Raw genomic sequence first — 26610 nt, 5'->3', positions numbered from 1 at the left:
CTTTGAAAGCCCTGTCTGCTGGAAGTTGGGGGAGGGGCTGTGATGCTCTTCCCCAAATCTTACTGCCTCTCCCCTGGACTCCACCTACTGGAACCAGCCAAGCTTGCCATACTTTTTTCTTTTCTCTTTTCTTGAACTGGAGATTGAACCTGGAGGCGCTCTACAACTAAGCTGTCTCTCCAACCCTTTTTATATTTTATTTTGAGAAAGGGTCTCAGTAAGTTGCCTAGGCTGGCCTCCAATTTGTGATCCTCCTACCTCAGCCTCCCAAATTGCTGGGATTACAGGCCTGTGACTGGCTCATAACGTTTCATTGAAGCGAAAACCAGTCAAGATATGAATATTCCCTAAAGCTACTTTGGAACACTTTCAAGAACCATTCACAGCAAAATAGGCCAAGGGACAAGATTACACACAAGGCCGGATCACCCACTTGGAGAGCTGGTTCTGGAAGAAGAATTTTGATTTCATGCCTCATCCATTTCACAGATTAGTGCAAGGGAGGTGAAGAAGGCATTTGTTGGGAGGGACGGAGGCCTGGTACTTGTCTAAGAGGTTCCCCTTTGCTTGGTGACAGGCTCTCAGGGAAACATCTTAATAAAAGGGTCATGAGCAGCCTGGCAACCTTCCAACCCTCCTTGTACCCAAGACAAAAATGTTGTCCTGACAAAAATATTTAGGTAATTTCTTAGCCCGTTTACCGCTTTACAGACCCCAAGTTATGCAAGTAATGGACCACTTTAAAAAAAAAAAATAAAGCTCTTAAAAATTTGTCCAGCTATCTTCGTACAGTAAGTGCTGAAGTGGGCGAGCTTTATAATTTTAACTGGGCCAATGAGAGTGAGACGCTGTGGGCCAAAGGCCCAGGAGGGATTACTTTACTGTGATTTTGTAATGGCACACAGAGTCCACTCTTCTAAGCATTGCTAGGAGTGGTCAATTTGGGAAAAGTAAAAGAGAAAGAATCCTTTCCCATGATGTTCCCCTGAGATCTGAGGGTGAGTGAGAGCTGATCCCAAGTGTCCTGGGGGAGAACTGGGGGGAAGGGCTGGGAAGGGACGACGTGGTCTGGTCTCAGGGCAAAGATACCTCAGGGGTTAAGCCCCACCCCCTGCTTCCAGGCTGTGCAGGATGAAGCTGTGGGTGGTAGTAGAAAACCATCTCCCCAAAACCACAGGGATTAGAAAATGAGGAGATAAGGAGGCCCAGCGCTTGCTCTTAAGATAACACCGTCTCTGGACAGGAATTCCTAGGAGCAGAGTCCACTGAGAGATTCCAAGCTGGTTGCCTCTGGGATTCAGAGAGCTCTGAAGAAAATGACTAGCAAGGTTTCCTGGTACACATCCCCCAGCCCTCACCACCTGGACTTCTTTCTCTTCCTCAATGTGTCAGAGGCCTCTGGGCCTTTGCACAGGCTATTCCTTGGCCAGGAATGTCCCACCACCCTCTCACCAACTATGCTCCAGGTTTCAGCACAGCTGTCCTCACCTCAGGAAGCCCTTGACTCTGGGCTTGGTGACATAGGTCTCTATAACTCTTTTGCTCCCTGGGGCCTCTCTCCTTCACTAGGTTGTAACCCTAGGCCCTCAGATCAGCCCACTCCTTACCTGGGACCCATGTTTCTTCTGGCAGGAAGCTTTTCAGAGGCCCAAGAGCGGCAGAAGGGAGACCCCTATTGTCGGCAAGTCCCGGAATGTTGGAATGCTGTCCGTCAGCTCTCTCTTGAATCCCCAGGACTCAGCCCAGGCCTGGTACCCAGGGTGCTGGGTAGACACCCAAGGGTTGACTGAATGTCGAACTCGCCGGGTCAGCTGCTCACACCTGGCACTTTTTGGATCCCAGGGATTGAACCCAGAGGTGCCTTACCACCTGGCTGCATACTCAGTCCTTTTTATTTTTTATTTGAGATGGAGTCTTGCTGAGTTACTGAGGACCTTGCTAGGTTGCTGAGGCTGGCCCCAAACTTGCAATCCTCCTGCCTCAGCCTCCCGAGTCACTGGGATCCAGTCATGTGCCTCTGCATGTGGCCTTGACTCTGCCTGTTCCATATCTCACCTAACCGTCCCAGGAGCCATGTGAGGAAGGTATTAAGATAACACCAGAAGGCTCTATAGGTTCTGTAACTTGGCTGAAGTTGCAAACCCATTAAGTGGTAGCATGTCTGAATTCTTTGCAGGAAATGCCCATGAAGTTTTGAAATGCAAATCAAGCCTCAGTGAGCCACTCAGCCCCTGTCCTTAGCCCATGCCGTTCACCATGCCTTTACCTGCAAAAAAAAAAAAGTGCTGGGGATGTGGCTCAAGTGGTAGCGCGCTCGCCTGGCATGCGTGCGGCCCGGGTTCGATTCTCAGCACCACATACAGACAAAGATGTTGTGTCCGCCGATAACTAAAAAATAAATATCAAAAATTCTCTCTCTCTCTCTCTCTCTCCTCTCACTCTCTCTTTAAAAAAAAAAAAAAAAAAAAAGACAGGAGGCAATGAGCCAGCAGGGAAAACTGGTGTGGAATTGTGCAGCTCCACGCTGACTCCACCTCTAGTCCAGCCCCAGCAACTGTCCTGTGCAAATGTGAACCCCGACACCAACAAGTTGCTGCCTCTCCCTTGGGAGAGTGTGTATTCCTTACTCTACGGCCAAAGTTTGTCTCTCTCTCTAGATAGCTCACATTCTCCCTTGGGGGTGCCTCTGCTCTCCTAAACAAACCTGTGTCTGTGTCTCTGGGGAAAAAAAAGGGGGGAGGGGGGGAAATCTCAGTTCTTATAAATAGGGTACATAAAAACCACTGGGGAGCTGGTTAAAAAAGTAGGTTTCTGGCCTACAGTGACGCACGCCTGTGACCCTAGCCACTCAAGAGGCTGAGGCAGGAGGATCGCAAGTTGGAGGCCAGACTGGCGGTTTAAGAATCTGTCTCAAAATAAAAGCTAAAAAAAAAAATAAATAAATAAATAAATAAATTTAAGAAAGGGCTGGGAATGTAGCTTGGTGGTAGAGCGTGCCTGGATTTAATGCTCAGCACTGCAAAGAAAAAAAAGAGTGCATTTCTGGATTCCAGCTCCAAGATTCTGATTTGGTCATAGTTAAAAAAAAAAAAAAAAAAAAAAAAGAAGATTATGGTAAAACATGCCCAACAGAATCAGCCACGTTAGACCTCTTGAGGTGTGCAGGCGGCACGCAGCTCCGTGGCATTCTGCAGGTTTGTGTCGTGCGTGGCGCACTGCATCCATCCCCAGAACTTCTTCATCATTCCTGGCTGAAACCCTGCCTCCCCTCCCGGGCCCTGGCACCGCCCTTCTTGGTTCTGTGTCTGCGCTTTTGACTCCTCTAGCGACCTCAGGAGGTGAAATCACGGGGCATTTGCTCATTTGGTGTCTGGCTTATTTCACTGTCATAGAATTTTAAACAAGGGCTTCTGGTCATCCTCACGCTGGGTCTGGACCGTCCTCTGAGAAATTATGGTAGGGGTTAGGAGGGGATGAGGAGAATGCTGTCCTGGCGCAGGCCCTGAGGCTGGGATGAGTGACGTGTGGGCTGGAGGCAGGAAGGAGGTTAGGGTAGAGGAGACGGAGGGCCCTGGGTGGGGGTTGGGTTCTGGCAGGTATTGCTTAGTGGAGGGGTGTCGGCTGAGGCCCAAGAGCTCAGGGTAGAAGGACACTGTGAGTAGGGGGTCCCAGGCCAGTGTGAGGAGGAGCCAACCCCTGACCCAGGGCCCTCATCTCTCTCTCTTTTTTAATTTATTTTATTTGGTACTGGGGATTAATCCCAGGGGTGCTTTGCTACTGAACTACATGCCCAGCCCTTTCTACTTTTTATTTTGAGACAGGGTGTCACTAAGTTGCTTGGGTCCTGACTAAGTGGTTGAGGCTGGCCTCGAACTTGTGATCCTCTTGCCCCAGCCTCCTGAGCTGCAGGGATTACAGATGTGCCCCACCACGCCTACTTGTCTCATCTCTCTTTATTCCTGCTCCCCTTTCCTCAGCTCCTTTTTTCTTCTCGGTGTCCCTTTCTCCTGCCTGCCACTGAACGGGAAGCTGGGGCGTGCATAACAGTGCTCCACCCAGTCCAGGCTTCCAGTAAATGCTATTCATTATAACTCAGAGAAGTTCTGGTGGCGGTGGATCCACTCTGGCTTCTTCTATTTCATAGGACTGTAATGGAGAGGAGGAAAGGGGGCGCAGGCCTCTAGCCCCTGAGCTCAGACAGCTTCTGGAGTGTGAGTGGGGGCTAGGCACGTGTGGGGGGTGGTCACTGGGCCAGTGTGAGTCCATGCCGCAGCCTCCGCTGGGTGCAGGTGGGTCTTGCAGGGAGTGGAGCAGCTGCTGAAAGTCAAGTTGCTTGGGCGAGAGGAAGGGTTTCTGGCAGACAAATTCCTTAAGAAAAATCCAGGCCACCCCCGTTGGTCTCAGTCCTTGACAGGTGTGTTCTTGATGCTGCCTGATGAAGGACCCTCCGTTATGTCCCTGAGATTTTACCCTCGAGTCCCGTGGACACAGGCGGCTGTGCCTTGTAATCTGGAAGGGATTTTTACTGAAGTTGCAGGAGGCAAATGGACCAAGAAATGATGCTTCTGTACCTGTTGGCCAGAACAGAGAAAGCAGTGTTTTGCCTCCTGAGCACAGAAGACAGGATGTCTTTTTCGTACTGGGGATGTGAGAACACAGTGTGGCTTTGGCCCCTCGTACACAAGAATTGTAATGGCAGTGCCTGGAGCACCCAGCAGTGCCCAGCAGGGCAGCGGCACCTTGCAGGCAGTGGCCAGCCCCTACCAGGCTGGAATCCAGCAGCTGAAGGTTAGGTTGGTTGGGCCCCTGGAGGCAGGTGGGGTCTTCAGAAGCTCAGCAAGCAGTGGGGGTGTTGCCAGTGACCCTTGCCGGTGATGGGGGCGATGCCGAGGAGAAAACCACAGTAGATCCTGCATGGGACCAGACTGGTTCTGCTTAGAAGGACGTGGACAGCTGTTTAAGACTTCTAGGACTAAGTGTGTTATGTAGTGTATGTCTTAATCTATATGTGTGCATCAATGTATGCATATTTGCACATGCGTGCATGTATGTGTATATGTGTATTGTATATAAGTGTGTATATGTATATGTACGTGTGTGTGTTTGAGGCTTCCAGGGGCGTGGGGTTTGCAGGAGGCTGGAACCCTACCAAAGCTGTCAGATAAAGAGCCATTGGCATCCATATTATTATTGTCAAAATGGCCCCAACTGACCAGATGTGGTGGCACTCTCCTGAAATCCCAGAGATTCGGGAGGCTGATGCAGGAGGATTGCAAATTCAAGGCCAGCCTGGCCAATTTTGCAAGACTCTCATCAACCTAGTGAGACCCTGCCTCAAAATAAAACAAATAAAAAGGGCTGGGCATGTGGCTCAGTGGTTAAGCTGAGTGGTCAAGTACAGTTCAATCTCTAGTACTCCTCCCACCTTAAAAAAAAAAGAAATGAAAATGAGAGGTTTTCTCTCTTTCTTAAAAATTTAAATGTGGGCTGGGGTTGTAGCTCAGTGGAAGACGCTTGCCTAGCATGTATGAGGCACTGGGTTCGATTCTTAGCTCTACATATAAATAAGCTAAATAAAGGCCCATTGACAACTAAAAAAACAAACAAACAAACATTAAATGTAAGATGCTTTTTAACCTCATGAGGTCCTTGATATTTTTCTTTTTTCTTTTTCCAAACTATGATTTATTTCAACATAGAATAAATAAAAAAATTGAGATATTTTACATTCTTCATAGCATCTTTGAAATACACTGAGCATTTTATACTTAGATGGGTCTCAATTCAGATGCTAAACTTTCATCATAAATATTTTATCTATATTTAGAGTTAATAGAATTTACAATTGAAAAACAGATTCACAGACCCAAGTGATTCAAACATACTTAAAAATTTTCCAGTAACTGAATTTTGTTCCCAAAACTATTTTCCCATAATTTTTGCATTCATATTTATAAAACTAGTTCATCCTTTTGCTTCAAAGAATTTATTGGATTTGAAGCAAAACCATATAAATTTTTAAACTGCATTTGTCCAAGTTAAGTAAATTAACTCTCTTGTATCAACTCTGTAATATTAACATTAATTCAAAAACTATTACACAAATTGAAAAATAGAATTCTAAATTACTTAATGTTTAACTTTGTTGTTGTTTCTGCAACCAATTTACCTAAAACTGTTGATTTCAATTAAAACACTGATTTCTGCTTTTTAAAATGCATAAAAACCTTGATATTTTTCTTGAGGGTATTTTTCCTGAGGGTATAGAGATAGAGCTAAAGTTTGTGTTTCAGTACTAGAAATTGAACCCAGGGCCTTGTGTAGGCTAGGTAAGCACTCTGCCACTTACATCCCCAGACCTTTTTATCCATTTGGGCTCCCCACCCCTGGATTTTTTTTAATATTTATTTTTTTTTAGTTACAGGTGGACACAATATGTTTATTTTTTCATTTTTATATGGTACTGAGGATCAAACCTAGTGCCTCACGTATGCTAGGTGAGTGCTCTACCTCTGAGCCAGATTTTTTTTTTTAAATATTTTTCTTTAGTTGTAGATGGACACAATGGCTCCATTTCATCCATTTATTTCTATGTGGTGCTGAGTATTGAACCCAGAGCCTCATTCATGCTAGGCGAGCACACTTCCACTGAGCCACAACCTGAGCCCTGGATTTTTTTTGTTTATGTTTCTGTTTTTGTACCAACTACTGAACTGGAAGATTCTGAGAGTTTGGAAACATTTTCAGATTCCAAGACTCTCCCACAATCGGAGCAGAGCAATTAACCACTGAGCCACATCCCCAACTCTTTAAATTTTATTTTTCATTTTGAGACAGGGTCTTGCTAAATTGTCCAGGCTGGTGGTGAACTTGCCATCCTCCTGCCTCAGCTTCCTGAGCCCCTGGAATTACAGGCGTGCGCCTGGTTTAGAGCTACTAATGTTTTCTCTTCCCCAAAGGAGAGGCTTGGAGGACCCCCAGGCTGGGTCATGACAGGACTCTCCATCTCCCGAACCATGAGACCACCAGCCTCCCTGGTGCCTTGGGCACCAAGTCTTCATGACCCCACCCCACTGTGCCCGCCTTGTGCGCCCCCGACATTCAGCTCACACTGGGGTTCTCTCTATTCTTCATCTTCTGGTCAGAGGTTCTCAACCAGGGCAATATCCCTGTAATGCCTGAATATAGTTTCGATGGTCACCATATAATGGTCAGAACAGCTTCCCACAGGAAAGAATCATCTGGTCCTAAATATAAAAAATGGGCCTGCTGAGAAACTCTGCTTTAGGGTAGCTGGAGCCTTTTTGGCAAGTCAGAAAGGATTCTGAGAACTGTGGCTTCCGCATGGCCCCGGTGCCAGCGTCTGTCTTTATCTCTGCAGCTGCAGAAGGGCAAAGCTTTTGCTGGACAAGAGTCCTTCCTTGGATCCTTTTGGATATAGGCGTAAATAAAACCTGAAGTCCTTTCAGTTTGCAGAGGTTGACCACAGGTGGAGGAGGCAACTGGTCTGTCCAGCAGGGAGGGGGGCTTAGGTCGGGAGGCAGGGCAGAGGCCCAGGATCCTTTATTATCTGTTTATGGTTGGAATTCACCAGCTGGGTAAGCCCGGGTTACTGTGAACAATTTTGTTGTTTAGAAGCTTTGTTTCTTTTCTGCAGGAAGAAAGGATGGGCTGGGTGTGGTGGCACACATCTATAAACCCAGTAGCTCAGAAGGCTAAGGCAGGAGGCTAGCAAGTTCAAGGACAGACTGGGCAACCTATCGAGATCCTGTCTCAAATTAAAGAATAAAATGAGGTAGGGATGTGGTTCAGCTGGAGAGTGCTTGCCTCGCATGTGCAAGGGCCTGGGTTCCATCCTGGGTGGGGAAAGGGGGTGAGAGATGAAGGCTGGTGATAATGATCTGAGGCAAACAGTCATTCACAGATTGATCTTGCCTTTCTAGGTGACCACCCCTTAGGTTCTTTAATCAGCACACCATCATCATTCTGCGGTTGCAAGACAAAGAAGGTGCTCTGCCACCGAGCTACACCCAGCCCTTTTAATTTCTTATTTTGTTTAAAGTTGTTTAGGGCCTAAATTGACCTGGTTGGCTTTGAACTGTGGTCCTCCTGCCTCAGTCACTGGGATTGCAGGTGTGCACTATCGCACCTGACAATGAGTTGTTAAACTCTCAACTTTTGTGATTTTGGTAGCTAGGAACCAGAGTTCTAGTTGGGAGAGTTATTCTTTCAACCCTGCGAGGTTTTTTCTAAGCTATCTTTGGATTACAGTGGTGTGCCCAGACGGGGGTGAACCGTGCTTTCTGCTCTCCCAATCTTGTCCACTTTGTGAATTCAAATGTTGTCACCTTCTCTGTCTTCACAACTCTCCCCTTCATGGAATTACCTATTCTTTATCCTCGTGCACGCACATACACACATTTGCCTTTGTACCCCTTAACTCCAGCTCTTGCTGTGGTGTGCTCAGGTGTGTAAAATCCCCGTACAACTGGGAGTCTTTGACACCAACACTGTGGTGTGATCTGAGATAAGGCTGCAGGAAATGCTCTGTGAGCTGGACTAATCTTCGAAGAAGTGAACCATATCTGACAACTCAACTGGGCAAGTGGCAAACTTGAGCCACTGAATATATAGCGAGAAAAGGTGTTGCTTTCAAGTTTAAGCAGGGGATGTTGGCAACTGTCTGAGAGAGTGTCCATCTGTCTTTTCCAAACCAATCACAAGCTTCTAACCTGATTTCCTTGGGTCACTTTGCCAGGTTTCTGTTCTCACGACTAAAAGGCTCAGGGGTCACTCCAGATAAACTGGGCTAACTGGGCTGCACAAAATAACCACACAAGAGACACAAATACCTTTTTCTTTGGGGTCGCTGTGTGAGGGCTCCTCTGACCTTAAGGGTCGGCAGAAAGAGAGAGAGCGAGAGCACGTGCTGACAACTTTTATTGAGGAGAAGCTATTCAAATGAGGCAAGGGGTCAGGTTTCAGGGGGCTGAGTCTAGCTTCATGATGTCCACTGTCAGCAGGTTGACTGACACCTGGGTAGGCCACACCCAAGGGCACAGTAAGAAGAGGGGACACACACAAGGCACTTCCATGGAAGATTCTATCCTGAACAGGGCAAAGGGTTATATTACAAAGGAACAGGTGAGCGTAGCTTCACCCACGGGGCTGTAGCAAGTCACACCCATGCACGAGACACTGACCACATTTCTGTGACTGAGCGCCTCAGCACTCAGCCGGGGAGTGTGACCCAGTCACATGTAAGGTTGGTCTCCCACATCACTGGAGCCTTTTTGGCAAGTCAGAAAGGACTCTGAGAACTGTGGCTTCCGCATGAGAAGTGGACAAGAAGTGGACAAGACTGGGAGAGCAGAAGGCTTGGCTGTTTTGAGATGCATTTTGGGAATCTGTGGTGGAGAATAGAAACACCAAGAATTTAAGATGTTTACAGGATACACTTTAAAAAAAAATCTTTACATGTGTTATAATCATCCTAACAACTCTTTTGTTGGTGGACATTTATTTAATTAATTAATTTATATGCAGTGTTGAGAATTGAACCCAGTGCCTCACACATGATGAGACCATGCAAGAGTTTGAATTCTAGAATATCCATGTTACTTTCAAAGACATGCTTTAAATGTGGACTAGGCTGCAAGGGATGATCTAGGCTTTGCACAACCTTGAAGTAGACCAGGTTATTTATTTATTTAGTACCGGGGATTGAACTCAGGGGCGCTTAACCACTGAGCCACCTCCCCAGCCCTTTTTTTAAATATAGATTTTTGAGACAGGGTCTTGCTAAGTTGCTGAGACTGGCTTTGAACCTGTGATTCTCCTGCCTCAGCCTCTCAAGCTGCTTGGATTATAGGTGTGTGCCACCATGCCCAGCTAGACTAGGTCTTTATAAAAAAAATTCTTGGGGACCAAAATGAGCATATAAATGATTCATAATTAACAGGTATGTTTGTTAGCAGCTTATTATCCTACATAGTTAATATGCTTCCTTATCTTATACTGTTAATTTGCTTAGTAACCTGTGTTTAAGTGATCATAAATTCTTGATTAGGGGAGTGTTTGAATCAAGTGTCTTTTTTTTTTTTCTTCCTTCTTTGCAGTACTGGGAATTGAACCCAAGGGCACTTTACCACTGGGCTACACCCTTAACCTTTATTTATTTATTTTTTTGAAAGATAGGGCCTCAGAAAGTTGCTGAGATGGGCCTTGAACTTGGGATCCTCCTGCCTCAACCTCTTGAGTTTCTGGGATTGCAGGTGTGTGCCACCTGCTTGGCTTGAGTCAGTAAAGTTTTGCTTCAGCCATCTAACAAGTGTTTATGAAACGCCCATCATGTCCCAGACCCTACAGATGACAATGAGCAAGACCAAGTTCTTTCCTTCCTGGAATATTCCAGTGAGGTGAAACAGGAGGACCATTGGCAGAGGAGGAGGAAGTATCGTGACCCAGGAGATGATGGGGTGGATATATGGGATCAGGATGAGAGAGAAATCAAAGATGATTTCCAAATTTATAGCCTGAACATCTGGCTGAGTGGTCTTGCCGTTTACTGAGTTGGGGGAAATGAGGAGAGGAGGTTCTGGTAAGAAAAATCAAATTTCATTTTGGACATGTTAAGTTTGAGATCCTTAACAGGCAGCTGATGGAGACATCAAGAGCAAAGCAGGATGTGTCTAAACTGGTGTGCGGGGGGGGGGGGGGGGGGGGGGGGGGGGGATAGCCTGCCGCAGTCTGGCTGGGCACAAGATCACGAGCCACTCAAACAGGAACAAACTTTATTTGAAAAAACCGCCAATACCACGTTTGTCCCCGGGAAGATTCCCGATCCACCCACGCAGCGTTCCGCCGGTTCCTTCCCGCTACCCCAGCGCAAGCGCCTCCCCCAGAATTCCCTCCTATTGTACTTTCCCAACCAATGGGAACTCTCCAGGAGTCCCGCAGCAGGAGTCCGGTATCCATATGAATGTAATTTTTAACATAATCATATCATCTCAATGGCTAGCTGGCATCACCTTTCAATCAAAAATGCCATGCATCATATTAATTGGCTGTGGCTCCCAGCAATAGCCAAGGCTAGAAATAGAAATTGGAGGTTGTATAAGTTTCTTAGAACTGCTATAACAGATCATCACTGGCTGACAGGCTTAAAACAAAGGAAATTTACTCTTCCGGTAGCTCTGGAGGGTACAAGTCCAAAATCAAAGTGTTCGTAGGGCCTTGGAAAGAATCAGTTTTTCCTTGTCTCTTTCTAGCGTCTGAGGTTGCTGGCAATCCCGGACATTCCTTGGCTTGTAGCTGTATTGATTCCAATTTCTGCCTTGTCTTCATATGACTATCTTTGTCTTCTCTGAAGATAAGTCATTGGATTAGGATCCACTCTAATCCTGTATGACCTCAATCTTGATCCCATCTGCAAAGACCCTATTTCAAATGAGATCACATGCAGGAGCACTGTGAATTAGCACTTCAATGTGTCTCTTTGGGGGACCCAATTCTATCTATTGCAAGGGTCCTTAGCAGGTGGTTTTTACAGTCACAAGACTGGTTGGCATCAACCAGGGAGGACATGAAGTAGCATAAGAGCTGAGAGCCAAGAACTGGCCCACGTGACCCTCTGACAGTTTAGAGCCTGAAAAAGGAAAAGAATGTGGCAGAGAGGACAGAAAAGGAACAGCAAAGGTGGTAAAAAGAAAATGCAGGAAAGCATGGAATTGAGAGGGCTATTCCTCAAAGAGTGGGTCTTGGGTTGAGTCTGTCCACTTTAATGAGTGGATACGTCATTAAAACAGAGTAGGTGTTCTGCAAATTTTATAGCAATTTGACATTGTCCTATCATTCAAACAGGTACTTAGTTTCCATTATTTAAACTTTTTTTTTTTTTTTTTTTTAGCCTACTGGGTATGATGGCATATGCCTATAATCTCTCAGTGACTTGGGAGGCTGAGGAAGGAGGATTGCAAGTTCAAGTCCACCCTGGGCAACTTAGTGAGACCCTGTCTCAAAAAATAAAAAGGTCTGAAGATGCAAGTCCATGATAAAACATTTCTGGGTTCAATCCCCAGTACCACAAACAAATTTTTATTGGTGCATAGTAATTATTCAAAGGGTACAGTGTGACATTTTGATACATGTGTACAGTGCATAATGATAAAAGGGTAACTAGCATATTCACTGGCTCAAACATTTACATTTCTTTGTGCTAGGAACATTAAAAAATCTTCTCTTTTAGTCGGGCATGGTGGTACAAGCCTGTAATCCCAGTGGCTCAGGAGGCTGAGGCAGGAGAATGATTTTGAAGCCAGCTTCAGCAACTTAGAGAGGCCCTAAGTAATTTAGCAAGACCCTGTCTCAAAATAAAAACCACAAGAGGGGGGTGGGATTGTGGCTCAGTGGTAGAGTGCTCCCCTAGCATGGGCAGGACCCAGGTTCGATCCTCAGCACCACATAAAAATAAAGGCATTGTGTTGTGTCCATCTACACCTAAAAAAAAACCAAAAAACAAAAAAAATAAAAAAATAAAAAAAACCCACAAGAGGTCTGGAGCCATGACTCAGTGGTTAAACACCCCGGGGGGTGGGGAACTCTTCTAGCTAATTGCACTTGCTTATTTTTCTAGTCATTCATTTTTATCCTCTTTCTCATTGGTCTTTAACCATTGAGATGTGAAAGTTTAAGGGTCTGGATCCCGCACCACAGATTGGATGTGATGGGTCCTCCAAATTCCTCTGGGATTTGGCAGTGTGGGTGGTCTTGACATCAGATGTTTTATTGGCTCCAAGGGGATGGAAGCTTGAGTGGAAGATTTGACTCAGAATCAGCAGACAAGAAGAGAATTCTGGACAGACAGAACTTTGCCGTGAAAAGCTGAGGAATGGGTTGGGAAGAGAAGAGAAAAGTGGGAGTGAGGGAAATATTTTTTATTCTCCAAGATGGAGGACATTAGATCTTATCTACCTGCCTGGGGGCGCTGATTTTGTTGAGAGAGGGAGGATGCAGAAGAGAGGAAGGTGCAGGACCTGCAGCCTGGGAACTGGGGAGAAGGGAGAAGATCCTGGGCACCTCCCTGGGGATGGAGCAGGCAGAGCCCAGGTTTAGCACTGAATGTTCAACGTTAAGACAGGGAGTTCGCTCCTTCAGTCCCAACCAGCCCTGTTGTGCAGGGAGGTGAAAGCTTTGTTAGAAGGAAAGAGAGGTAGCTCTAGATCTTGTCTCTATTCTCTTGGTGACATAAGGGGCGAGATTATGAGCAGAAAGTAAGGAGGAGGAGGGAGGCTGGAGCACAGAGAAGGCATGGAGTGGTCCGCTTGGAGAGGGGCAAAGAGGATTTCCCAGGGGGTGCTGGGTGGCTCCGTGAGATCTGTGGTCTTGATGACAAGCGCCATAGCAGTCAGCCCGATGGTGTGTGCTTTCTGCAGAGCTGAGCGGCTGACATCCTGTTATAATTAACTGGTTGGAACAGAGGCTCTGTTTGTTGTTCTGAAATATGGTTAAAATGGATACATTATTAGAAACACATTCCTGGAGTCCTGAGGATGAAAACAGAGCAGAAGCCAACTCTCCTGCTAGTAAATAAACAACGTCTTTATCCTTATCTTCCACTTCTCCCACCAGGCGCTGTTGGCAATCACAGGGCTGGGGTCCATCCCCAGCACTGCGACAAAACAATCGCACAGGCCTAGTGCTGTTGTCAAACTCTTTGTAACCAGGTCACCCGCTTTTACTCCTTCTGCCCATTCTCTTGGTGGATGTCAGATAAATACGACTTAAACTGGAGTAGGCCATTCGAGAAGTAGCAGAGTACGCATGTGGGCCCAGAGTTAGAACGGCTGGTCCAAGTCAGCCTCCGACTATCTGTCGGTCACACTCTTGTGAAGCTCATCCAACCTGTAAAATAGTTTTAGCACAAAAACACGGTTGCAATGACCGGTGTGGGCTGCTGCAGAGGTGGAAGGACTTCATAAAACACATACAGGAAAGTGTCCTGCCTCAAAAGTGATCATTTGCAGCCTGGGTCTGGGACTGTCTCAGTAGTTTCCAGCGCTACGGCTTTAAGGGGACAGGAAACTGCTGGTCCCTGGGGCATAGCATTGAGCTTTGAATAACTTCATTAATGAGGAGGGCTGAGGTGGCAGATCAGAGACCCAGGGTGGGGATGGTGGAAAAGAGGCACAGGTGGACTGGCAGAGGGATGATTCTCCGGGTCAGATCCTGACTCGACAGGTGTCACCTTTACATGGGATTGCTGAAATGGTGTCCTGGTGCTCTTTAGAATGCAGGGCCCGAGAAGCCATTTTAGAAAGGCTTCTATTTAAAAGTTTAAGTGTCCTTTGTGCAAGGGTTTCACCTTTGGCTGTTCAGGAAATTCTACTCCATAAAGTGACTCATTCATTCCCCCGAGGTTTCCGCATAGCCAGGCTTTTTCTGGGCCAACCACAGAGACATCAATTCCTGGAAGATTGTTCCCATTTTGTCATGGACTATAACTTGGAGGTAATATTTTTGAATTCTAAATTATGGAGGACTCAAAATACTTTTGAGGAATTAGTTCTAAAATCCTTGGGCATTGCTGAGGCATGAGGATGGCAAGTTGAGGCTGAGGCATGAGGATGGCAAGTTTGAGGCCAGCCTCAGCAACTTAGGGAGGCCCTGTCTCAAAATAAAAAAAAAAAATTAAAAGGGCTGGGAATGTAGATCAGTGGTCAAGCGTCTCTGGGTTTAATTTCCAGCCCCCCCCCCCAAAAAAAAAAGATATAACAAAAATAACAAATTCTTAATTATTTTGTGTAATTCAAAGCTATTTAAGTGAAAAATGACAGGGCCGGGCAGGTAGCTCAGTGGTAGAGCACTGAGGGGGGCCAGGACTGTGTGAGATCTCAAAGAGACTTTTTGGTTCCAACACCCCATGATTCTCAAGGCCTCCCTTCCTCCCCTAGGGAATAGTCAGCTCAGGGTAGGCGTTTGCTGCTCTCTGTGGAGGGTGGTGACTGTAGGTTTGGGGCAGGGGACAGGCTGGGGAAGCTGGACCCATGTTCGGTGCCCCTGAGTCAGTTCCTGTGGTCTGATTTTATTTTTTTCATTTGAAATGTTGTGAAATCCCAGATCATCAACCACGCCCTCTGAGAACACTTGTGCCTTACAATTCTAACCGTGAGAGCTTTGGAGATGATTCCTTACTTAGGAGCTTGGGAACCCCTGCTCCTTGCCCTTGCTGAGGATTTTGAAATGCGCCGGGGTTGACCAGCCAACCCAGTTTGCCCTGGACTGTTCTAGTTTTAGCATTGAAAGTCCCGCGTCCCAGGAAACCCCTTAGTCTAAACCAGGACAGGTGGTGGCTTCAGGGCATGGCTGGCTTCCTCAGTGGGACAGGCCAGAGGTAGATAAGGGAACCAGCAGGGTAAGGGCTTCAAATCCAGCTGGGGTACCTGATAAATGCACCCTAGAGAGTCTGATTCAGTGGATAGATTTGGTAAGGGCTAGAAGTCGACATTTAAGAAGCCCTCAGGTGAGTCTTGTGCAGATGATTCACTTACTACATCCCGAGAGTCCCTGTGAGAGAGGCTGTGGGTGAAACAGAACCAGAACCTGCCTCAGGGGGCTTGTACTGCAGTGAGGGGACCATCTGGCCCCAGCCCACAGTGGAATGAAACGAGAGCTATAACATGAGCACCAGCCAACCTCTCCCCCTCCTCCCACTCTCCAAAGTCATTCAGGGCGTACAAAGCTTGGCTTTGTTCATTATAAGGGGTGACTTGGCATATTCTGGCAGGATGCCTTGAGGAGGGTGGGTTAGTTGCAAGAAATGAGTGTCCACTCCAGCTTCCACCAGGCCTTCCTGTCTCAGAACCACCCTGCTTTCTACTGTACAGAGAGAGCCATCTTGGAGGCCCACTGTAGCCCTGACCGTCCAGCATGGGGGCGAGGCGGTGGCCAGGTGGGCAGTTGTCGGTCCTGTTGCTTATAAGTGAAACCTTTCCTAAAATGAATCAGTGAATGAACTGGAGTCCTCCAGGGCACCTGGTTATAAGGATAGGTCTAAGGGCTCCTGGGGGTCAAGTGGATCAACTGGAGAGTGCTTACTTGCTGGGCTCGTCCCTGTTGACAAAGGACAGAGAACCAGAGATGTGCCTCAGGAGGAGAGTAAAGGAATGGTGGCTACCTATACCTCCTGCACCAGACTCAGCTGGAGGCTATGAAGTGCAATTGTTGTCCCTGCTCCCGAGCTACTGAATGACTGTGCCACCAGCAGCTCAGCCTGGCTGTAGGACATGAGGTTAGTGGGCTCCTGGGGTGACGTGCCACCACTGAGGTGCCAGGAGGAGCAGCCTGGAAGGATGGGGCTGAGCTGCACAACTGGCCCAGGAGAATCCATCAAGCTCATCCGGTTAGCCTGAGGGCCTGGGTGGATTGTGGCCTTCCAGGGACGGTGCCACAAATGTCTCCAGTAGCCGGGAGCATGGGCTCTGGAGCCAGCTCGCCTGGTTTGGAATCCCATCTCCGTCATTTATCAACTGAGTGACCTTAGGCGTGTTGCTAACCTCTCTTAACCTCAGTTTTCCCAAATGTAAAATGAGGTATTAATGTTCCCCAGGTGGTTGGGAGCATTGAATGACAGGAACACCCAAACAGCCCAGTACGGTGCCTGTCCGGTAGTAAAGGTAGCCTTCATTGTTATTAGTGACAGAAAGTGACAAAGCCGTTGATGTGCTAGTCTGCTAGGGCTGCTGTGGCAAAAATAACACAGACTGAGAGGCTTCAACAACCAAAGTGTATTTTCTCACAGCTCTGGAGGCTGCAAGTTCAAGGTCAAGGTGTCAGCAGCTCTGTTTTTGCTCAGGCCCCTCCCCTGGGCTCGCAGGTGACCACGTCCTTGCTGGGTCCTTGCTCTGCGCTTCTGCAACTCTGGTGTCTCTTTGTGTGTCCAAATGTCCTCATCTCATAAGGAAAACCCGTCAGATTGGATTAGGGGCCTCTCCCACCGCCTCATTTTAACTTAATCATCTCTTTAAGGGACCTGTCCCCCGATGCAGTTACCTTCGGAAGGATCGGGCCTCGGGGCGTCAACATATGCATTTGAGGGATGCAATCCAACCCATGACAAGGCCCAAATAACAGGCCCTCCCTGGGGAGGCCAGAGGCTAATGTGGGGCCCGAGCATGTCCAGGGGAGGAGTGGGCAATGCTGTGGTAGCCCCGGCAGCCCAGGGACCCAGCCAGGCCCCAAGGGCAGTGTGTTTGGGATTAAAGTCAGATGGTGGGGTGTGCTGGAGCCTGGCAGCTGCGGTTGGGATCTACTCCAGGCGTGGAATGGGGAAGGAGCTCAGGAGGTTCCAGAGCGGAAGAGCAGATGGGGCTCCAGAAGAAGCATGAGTCTCACCCCCAGGGCTTGGGGCCAAAGTGAAAGGCAAGGCCTGGGGGCCAGGATTTGGACCAACCAACTGGCTCAAGTCTTCCAGGTTCACGAAACCGTCGTTTTCCTCAGTGGATCAGGAGACTCAGTATTCAGGGGGCCAATTTGATAAGGGCCTGGCGTAGGTTTCAGGCCATCCAAGGCCTTCTAGTGGATCTGGTTGATGCGTTTTCTTAAGAAATACAAATCCGAGCCTTTGGCAGAGATCTGGGTCGGGAGGGTGTGGGTCCTCCACTTCCTGGGGACTTTAAAGGACCAGAGCTAACGTGGACAGGCATTTTAGTTCACTGTCCCATGGTGACCCTGGCAGAGGTCACGTACCAAGCCCCCCCCCAGCTCCTTCTCCACCCCTCCCTGCCACTCTCTTCTCCCCAAGTGTCCTCCTGAAGTTGCTCTGTGGCTCTCCCTGTTGTCCTGGAAGGTCCGTCCCTGTGAGCCCTGAAAGGCTGTGGTTCCGGTACTGCCCATCTGGTATCTCCTCGCCGCCCATCCCACTTCAATTTTGGCTAAAGGAGGAGTCCCAAGGGTGTGTGCTGGGAGGATATTGCTGGAATGAGGACCAGAAGTTCCAACTTTCATTATGAAACAATCCCGTTCCTTCATCTTCAACTTCTCTTTCACATTCTGTGGTGTTCTTTAAATTGTTTGGGTTTTGGTCATCTCTCTGTTCATGGTCATTCTGAGGGTGCTGGGGTTGAAGACGGAATTCTTTTCAAGCTTCTGGGCAGCCTCAGGATGAACTCAGAATTTCTGACTTGGTACATGGCAGAGTGTGTGTAGACACAGCCCCACTAGGAGATGTATCCTTGACACACAGTCCACAAAATCCAGACCTAGAATTCAAACCCCAGAGTCCCCTTTGCACCCACTCTTTTGGGTGCACTGAAATCCCTTGAAAGCTCCCTCTCAGTTCTTACAGACACTACGTGGGAAGACTGTGCCACAGTGCCAAGTTCATCTTGGGTTCAAATCCTGTGCGTTGACCAGCTTGGTCTCTTGGGGGTATTTCTAGCCTCAGTTTCCTCATCCCCGAGTTATCCTGGGCCAGGCATTCAGCAGGCACTCATAAATCGTGGCTACTTATCATTGTTGCCAGTCACTTGACTTCCCCCATCCAAATGGTACTGAATATGGTGGCTTCCCCTGGAATGAGATAAAGTGGAAGAAATTATCCTGGATCCACAAGGGCCATCAGAGTGTTAATAAACAGCTATTCCAAGCAATTAACTAGCAGTGATTTTGCAGGTGGTTGACAAGCTGGGCAAAAACAATGATGAAAGGATCGATGAAACTCTGTGTGAATCATGGGATGACGTGGAGACAGGTAAACTATCTAAGCAGTCCTCCTGACATGCCAGGGTACTGCTATCCACTCCTCCAGAAATGAAGTGCGTAGTCAGGGATGGAGTTTGGAGGTGCTCCTGGAAAATGGACTTTTCACTTTGGCCAGCAGATGCGCATAGAGTTTTCATATTATTCTTGCAAAAATTGCTGAAACACCTTCCACACACTCATGTGTTCCATTGCACGAGGTTGGGAAAAGCTCAGACCTGAGTTTAGGGGTTGTTAAAGACCCCTGCTGCACTCCATCCCCAGGAGAAGTCTTTGACAGAGGCTGAGATGAAAACATGGCATTGACCGTGAAGGCTGTAATGAGGCTATCATTGGGTGACCGCTCCTACAAACCCTTCCCACCCCCAAACAACTGCTAGTAAGAAACCACAGGAATAGAACAGATCTCCCCAAGCCCCTGACACATGGAATCATAACAGCAGACAATGCAGTGGGTAGGACTTCAGTCCGGAGGGGGACAGCCTCCTTCAGCTCTGGCTCATCCACTCGCTAGGTGAACTGCCTTAGCCCCAGGCTGCCCCTTGCTGAAATGGGGATAATAAAGACATGCATATCCAGTATTATTCTGAGGGTGACATGAAACCACAAAGGTGAAATACTTGGCATGAAGGAAGTACTTGATAAATACTTTTATTATATAATAATGACATAATAATTGCAGTAATTATTGATACTCTCTTTGGAGTGGGCTTTATGATCCATCAGGCAGGCTTCTTGAGAATATTTTGCTAATTTTCTGTCATAGGTCCCCAGAGTGACATCTATCCCATGAGATTAATTTCTTTAAACTAAAGACTTTTGTTCTTTTTTTTTTTTTTTTGGAGGGGGGGAAGTACTAGGAATTGAACCCAGATGGGCTCTACCACTGTGCTACAACCCAGTCCTTTTTAATTTCTTTTCTTTTCTTTTCTTTTTTTTTTTGAGACAGGGTCTTGTTAAGTTGCTGAGGGTCTGGCTTAGTTGCTGAGGCTGGCCTTGAACTTGGGATGCGTCTACCTCAGCCTCCTGAGTTGCTGGGATTGCAGGGGTGTGCCACCACACCTAGTGTGGCTTTTGGTCTTTGAGAGAATCCTGTTAATAAGCAACTATTCCAAGCAATTAACTAGCAGTAATTTTGCAGTGGTTGACTGGGAAGGGCAGAATGGGCACAGGGTGAGTGACGGGGGTGAGGAGGGCCCTGGAAGAGCAGTGGACTGAGGGCAGCCTTGTTCTGACCATACATTTTCCCCTGGGCTTATGTTCCTTATGTTTTTGGTTTTCTTTAAACTGAAGTCTTGCCATAAGGATTATTCTGAAGTTTTGGTGGAGAAGAGATGAGACTGACGCCTGTCCTTGGCCTGGCCTGTGGAGGTGGAGTCACTAACCCCTGCTGGAAGGGCAGGCTGAAGATGCTTGCTCTTCTTGGAGTCTCTACCAACCTTTGCCATGATGGTTCTCACCCACCCCCAAGTAGTAGGGACTAAACCAAGGATGCTCTACCACTGAGCTACACCCTCCCTTTTTTATTTCTGTATTTTGAGACAGTCTCATGAAGTTGCCCAGGCTGGCCTGGAATTTGCGATCCTCCTTCCTCAGCCTCCTGAGTTGCTGGGATTGCAGGCCTGCACTATTGTACCCAGCTGCCATTGTGTTTATCACAAATGTATAAGATATATTCCATGTTTGTATAAATATATCAAAATAGGTTTTGATGTGTAACTAAGAACAACAACAAAAGAACAGAGTTCTTGGAGTAGCACCATTTATTGGGCTATTCTGTGAATGGCGTGAAAGACAGTCTAGTAGTGACTGCAAAGGGCTTTATCAAGATCCATGCTAACTAGTGTGGTAGCCAGCAGTCACTGGCTACGTGTGGCTACTGAGCATTGGAAATATAGCTAGCTCATATTAAGATGGATTATAGATCACTTGAGTAAGTAGATCAGGAGAAGGAAGGAGAGGGAAGGGGAAGGGATTGGGGAAGGATATTGATCAAATTATGTTATGTGGCCAGGTGTGATGGCGCATGCTTGTAATCCCAGCAGCTTGAGAGGCTGAGGCTGGAGGATCACAGGTTCAAAGCCAGCCTCAGCAACTTAGCAAGGCTATAAGCAATCTAGTGAGACCCTGTCTCAAAATAAAAAATAAAAAGGGCTGGGGTTACAGCTCAGTGGTTAAGCACCCTTGAGTTTAATTCCTGGCACACACACACACACACACACACACACACACAAAACTATGTGTATGTATGAAAATGGCATAATGAATCATGCTAGTATGTATAATCAAAAGGCACTAATAAACAATAAATTGAAAACTGTAATGTTAGGGATGGGATGTAGCTCAGTGGTAGAGTGATTACCTAGCACATACAAGGCCCTGAGTTCCATCCCCAGCACTGCCAAAAAATAAAATAAAAAAAAAAAAAAAAAAAAAAAAGTTTGCAACTAGTTTGGGTAACAGTGAGTCCCCATATGAACAGATAAAAAATATAATGATCTTTTGACTTTGACTGCAAAGTCAGCATCTACTGAGTGTCTGGTGCTGTGCTAAAGTGTCCAGAATGCAAAGACGATGAATATATCTCAGCAGGTAAGTCCAATAAGCTAGGGCTGGTGGCTCTTGGACCTCTCTGCTGATGACTTCCTCTCTCCTTCCCGGTGGAGGAGCAAGAGGAGGGCGTTCCAGCGTGGGAGGCGCACACAGGCCTGGGCCATCAGGAGATGGTGAGCAGCACAGTGTGGCTGGGGTAACTTGCTCGGGTGGATTGATGGCCAGGCCTGCGTGCAGGGAGTAGGGAGCCACTGGAGATTTTTATACAGCTATTCTTTGTTCTAATCATAATCATAATAGCAGCAATGGCAATGCCCAATGTCGAGCACTTTCTTTGTGCTAGGCATCAGCTAAATGCTTTAACGTGAGTCATTTAATTCCACTTACAGGGGAGGCTAGGAGAGTTCACAGAGCCTGTTCACACAGCAGCAGGGCTGAGTCAAGCCAGCTGTCCAATCCTGAGCCATTGCTGATAACTGCTCCTTAGTCCCCCTAATCCTCAGTGTCCTCATCTGCAATATTCACTGCATATGGTTCTTTTATTGGGGGAACATATATAAAATTTGGCACAGTGCCTGGAACATTATAAGAGCTCAGTGAGTGTTAGTCATTGTTATTTGTGTTTCTATTATCTATTTTAGGGTGTCCCCTGGCAAGCCAGGTGCTGGGTGGTACCTTTGAAACTGCATGGGTTGGCACCAGTAAACTGAGCTCATAAAACCACTCTCACCAGAGGAGGGTGCAGAAGGGGGTGTGTCTCCACCATCTGCCCGTGCCCTCGCTGGTTGCTGTGGTTACCAGCCTGAGCACCTGATTCTCTGTCACTGGTGCCTCTTCGGCTCGTGTCCGGGTGACCCTGTTCCTACCTGGCTTTGTTCCACAGCTGCTTCTCTGAGGTCGCCTCCTGCCTCCCTCTCTGGTTTCCGTTTTGCTGCAGCTGAGTGGGGACAGACCCCACAGGGGACACAAGAGAGAACCGATGGAAGGGGCCAGAGACCAGGAGGCTATGGAAGGTCTCCAGGAGAAGGAAGGTGAGGTGTGAGCAGAGGGGATGTGAAGGAGACCTGAGAGTAAGGGACAGAAGGAGGATGCCACTAACCAAGGGAGGAGGGGATAGGTGGGTTGGTGTTATTGTTTGCATTAACTCACACGTTAATTCAGAAATGTTCAGAGGTGAAATGATCAGATTATGAGAGCTGTAACCTAATCACTGGTTTAATCCACTCGATGGCTTAACAGTTGAGAGGACTACGGTACTAGATGGTGACTGTGAGCAGGTAGGGTGTGACTGGAGGAAGTAGGTCACTGGGGATGTACCCTTGGGGTTATATTTTGTCTCTTTCTCATTACTCTCTCCCTTCTTCCTGGATGATCTGAGCAGCATTCTTCATCACGCCCTTCCTCCATGATGTTCTGCCTCATCTTGGGCCCAGAGAAATTGGAACTGGCCAGCCCCAAGTAAGCTTTCCTTCCTCTAAGTGGTACTTGTCAGGTCTTTTGGTCACAGTGATGAGAAGCTAACACAGCTGGGATGCTTTTGGCTGCAAGTAACAGCAAACCTGTCCAGTGGGGATTTAGATAAGAGGGACTCTTTTTCTCGAAGTTTGGATGCCAGCAGCAATGTCCATGTCGATGTCTGTGGGGTCCCCTCCACCTTCCCTCAGCTTTGGGCATTACGTTCTCCTGTGGCTGAGTCCACAGCAGCAAATAGCAAGCAGTTCATGTCCTTCTTACTGGTGGGCGCAGGTGGCGGTAGAAGACCCCAGCTAATCTTCTCTAGATCCCACAATTCTTGGACCAGGGGCTGTGCCCATATTGCTGATATCAAAGAACCTCTTTCTTTGACCAAAAAAGATTTAGCCATCCAAGAAGGGGAATGGTGTGGAGAAGCAGTGCTGGCCGTAGGCACACCCACAAGGAGAGACTTTCTGCTGGGTTAATTGATGCGGGGTAGGGGGGCAGGTGGGATGAATGCTGAGAAGGAGCCTCCAGACTTGATGCTCAGTGGACTCTACCTGTGGCTCTTGAGAGGGTGGTTCCCATGGGGTGGCTGACCTTCACTGCAGACTGCAGGCTCTTCAGCCAAACTGTTCCCTGTTAAAGGTGAGAGTGGAGAGGGGACAGTCACTGGACTCAGGAGGTAGACTCAGGAAAGCTTTTCAGTTTGGGGCTGACTTGAAGATGAGTATAGGCCGAGAAAGGGGCCAGCAGGGGAGAGGGTGAAGATTTGAAGCAAGGCAGGCTAGTTGATCCTGCACCCCCTGAAAGAGATCAATTGCCAAGGTGATGGCTATCACTGTAACCAATGGAAAGACTTTTCTGAGAAGATTCAGATGCCTTCTCAGACAGGAGGGCAGGAGGGCAGGATGGTGAGCCCAGCCAGGACGGAGATTGCTCTCAGCTTGTGAAATGGGTTGGCTCATTTGGAGACTGAATCCATGATCTTGACTTTCTCCTCCTCTTTGTAACATCCTGATATAAACCACATTTAGGTTGCGCAAAGTGCTGCAGGCCTGTAATTCCAGTGACTCAGGAAGCTGAGATGGGAGGATTGCGAGTTCAAAGCCAGCCCCAGCAACTTAGTAAGGCCCTAAGCAATTTAGTGAGACCCTATCTCAAAATTTAAAAAATAAAAATAAAAAGGGCCGGGGATGTGACTCAGTAGTAAAATGCCCCCAGGTTAAATCCCCAGTACCCACCCCCCAAAGAGGTCTCACATTTAGAGTTGTACACTAGGAAGTCCAAAGACAAAGCCCTGGGCTTGGGTCTTCTTTCCAGATGGATGGAGCTGCCATGTGCCCAGCCATGGGTGGGGCTATTATGGACACAATCTCAGGGTGTAGGTCACTTAAACAGCCTGGCCCCAGCAGGTCCTGGGGAGCTGGGTAGGCTGCAGGCTGGAGAGAATGAACCATGACTTGGGCAAACAGGGCTTGGGGCTCAGGATTAGTACTTACAAGTTGGGTTCTTTGGCCTCCTCTGAGTCTGTGCCTTCATCTGCAGAGGGTTGGAAAGTGGCAGCTCACCTCCATCCTCTGCTCACTGTTTTTTTTTTTTTGGGGGGGGGGGCGGTTCCTGAAGATTGAACCTAGGGGCACTTTACCATCAAACCACATCCCTAGCACTTTTTATTTTTTGAGACAGGGTCTCGCTAAGTTGATGTGTAGGGTCTCTAACTTGCGATCCTCCTGCCTCAGCCTCCCCCGTCATTGGGATCACAGGCCTGCGCCAGCGTGCCAGGCTCCCTGCCCACTGTTATAAAGTGTGCTGGCTCCTCATGGAGATTAACCAAACACCTTCTTGGCCCTTCCACCGCCCATCCCTGGAGGAGCCTGACTGCCCAGGACGCCCGGCCTAGGATGGTGCTTTTCGTCACCATTCCCCCTTTCCTTACTTCTGGCATCTTTTCCCCCTTTGTTTTGGGGAATGATGGCATGGGGCCCAGCTAGTAGGACTGACAGCCAAACCTTTCTCCTCTGTTTATTCAGATGGTAGCTATGGATGCAGCAAAAAGCAAACAGAAGTTTGACTCGATATATGAGCTCAATATTCCACAACATTTGAGGCTCGTGTCTACTTACGTAGGAGGCATAAAACATAACATTATGTTTAAATGAATAATGGCACCAACAGAAAAAGAAAGTGCATTTTTAAGACAAAGTTCTAGGCTGGCCTGATGAATGCCTGCTCCGTGGGTCTCCTCTCCCGGCATTCACATCGAGGCTGTCTCATGGGTACGAGTTCAGAAAGGAAAAGTTCTCTCTGAAGCCACCCCCTTTTTCTGGCAGGTGGGGTAGGACTTTGAGCTAAGCAGGGCTCTGTGTGTGTCTGTGGTGTTGTCGGGGAGGTTGGGAACCAGTGAGGAGCAGGATCCCTCTGTTCCCATCAAATTTGCTCCCATCAGACCCTTCCTGCTCCTTGCCTGGGCTGTCTGGTGTCTGCATCTTTCTCTAAACAGAAAGCTAAATGGGGATTCCTTGAGTCTGTACCTGGGAAGTGCTTGGGAAAGTGTCTGGCTCTCCTATGGTCACATCCCCTCCACCATGGAATCAGTCAGTCAGTCAACAAGCACGGGAGGACCTGGAACTTGTGTTGGGTGGAAAAGAAGCTTCGGGTGCATCTTTGCCCTCAAGAAATCAGCACCTAGCTGGAGAAAAACAAGGGTGCCGTGGAAATCAAGAACTGGGAGGCCCCTGGGAGCAGCCCCTCCCCGTGGCACGGACATCCTGGAAGGCCAAAAGTGCTGGGCGGGGCCTGCTCCTAGTCCGGCAGGCAGAGAAAGAGAATCTGGGATTCATTGTGCGGTTGTTTCTCATTTCCTTCTGCTTTCGAGATCCTCTTCTAAGGGAGAACAATGCCCTGAACACCGAGGCCCAGGCTTCCTTGGCTGGGCACCCGCCCAGCTGCGGGGGAGGCTGGCGCTCCACGGAGCACAATAGCCCAGCGCTGCGTGGGGCAGGTGGGGTTTGACTCTGGACTCTGAGAATCGCTGGGGACAGTGGGGTTTGGGGCTGGTTTGGGTCCCAGCTTGTGGAAAAAGTCCCCTTCACCACCGTCTCATGTGTACAAGTTCTTGTGGAACTGTCCCTGTTTGCCAAGGAAGGACAGTCCAGGGGCTACCAGGTTCTCAGGCAGGTGGGTGGAGGGGCCTGGACCCCCAGACGAGGGGGACAGAGGAGGCTCCTGAGAACCTCTCCCTGGTGGGCTCGGCGTCTGGGAGGGTCTGTCCACAGCCAGGCTGGTAAGGCCAGCAGGGGAGGGGGGAGGCAGGAGGCCTGTGTCCAGGGAGTGGGGTGGGGCTTCCTCCCCGCCCCCCACCGCCTTCACACTTGGCCTTTCTTTGTAGATTCCAGTACATTGACCAGCCCTTCTAGACCCTTCATCAACAGAAAAAGAGTTGTGAAGTGAGGGACCGCATGGGAGAGGAGAAGAGAGGCCAGAGGGGAGGGTGACCAGGTCCCAGCCTGTGGAGCCTCGTGGGAAGGATGTGGTGCGAGTGGCAGGTGGAAGATGAGGCAGGAGGGGCGAGGCCACCCTGAAATGGCTATGGGGGGCAGCCATCATGAGGGGTGACAGGAGGAGGGGGTCCCATGCTTACATCACCCAGGTGCCACGCTCTCCCTGCCCTGGTGCCATTCTTATTTGTTGTTGTTGTTGTTTAAAATTCGTCTTCACACAGATCTATTTTTAAGGCCTTGAGTTTAATTACAGAGAAACTTTTTTCATGGCCGTGAGGGAAGCCCAACAGGTACCACTGGAGCCATCTTGAACTGCCTGGGCATCGTGTGAGTTCTCTGTGTA

General features: G+C 48.2%; 1 protein-coding gene across 4 annotated transcripts in view; it reads left to right on the top strand.

Annotated features, from left to right (window-relative positions):
• The window catches only part of Ahnak (AHNAK nucleoprotein), an 89423-nt gene that overhangs the window by 56070 nt on the left and 6743 nt on the right, over positions 1–26610 (top strand). The window contains exons 6-7 of one of the 4 annotated variants that reach the window (XM_076847333.2): positions 22193–22340; positions 22691–22767. The exons of 2 other annotated variants lie outside the window; for them this stretch is intronic. In XM_076847333.2, the coding sequence (XP_076703448.1) occupies positions 22193–22340; positions 22691–22718 (176 nt within the window). In that variant the 3' untranslated portion in view covers positions 22719–22767. The remainder of the gene's footprint in view (positions 1–22192; positions 22341–22690; positions 22768–26610) is intronic. One more of the 4 variants, XM_076847332.2, reaches the window with a different exon arrangement.

Source organism: Callospermophilus lateralis, chromosome 2, assembly GCF_048772815.1.
Source record: "Callospermophilus lateralis isolate mCalLat2 chromosome 2, mCalLat2.hap1, whole genome shotgun sequence".
Lineage (NCBI taxonomy): Eukaryota > Metazoa > Chordata > Mammalia > Rodentia > Sciuridae > Callospermophilus > Callospermophilus lateralis.
The sequence above is the reverse complement of the archived record's forward strand: the minus strand, read 5'-3'. Positions and strand labels throughout refer to the sequence as shown.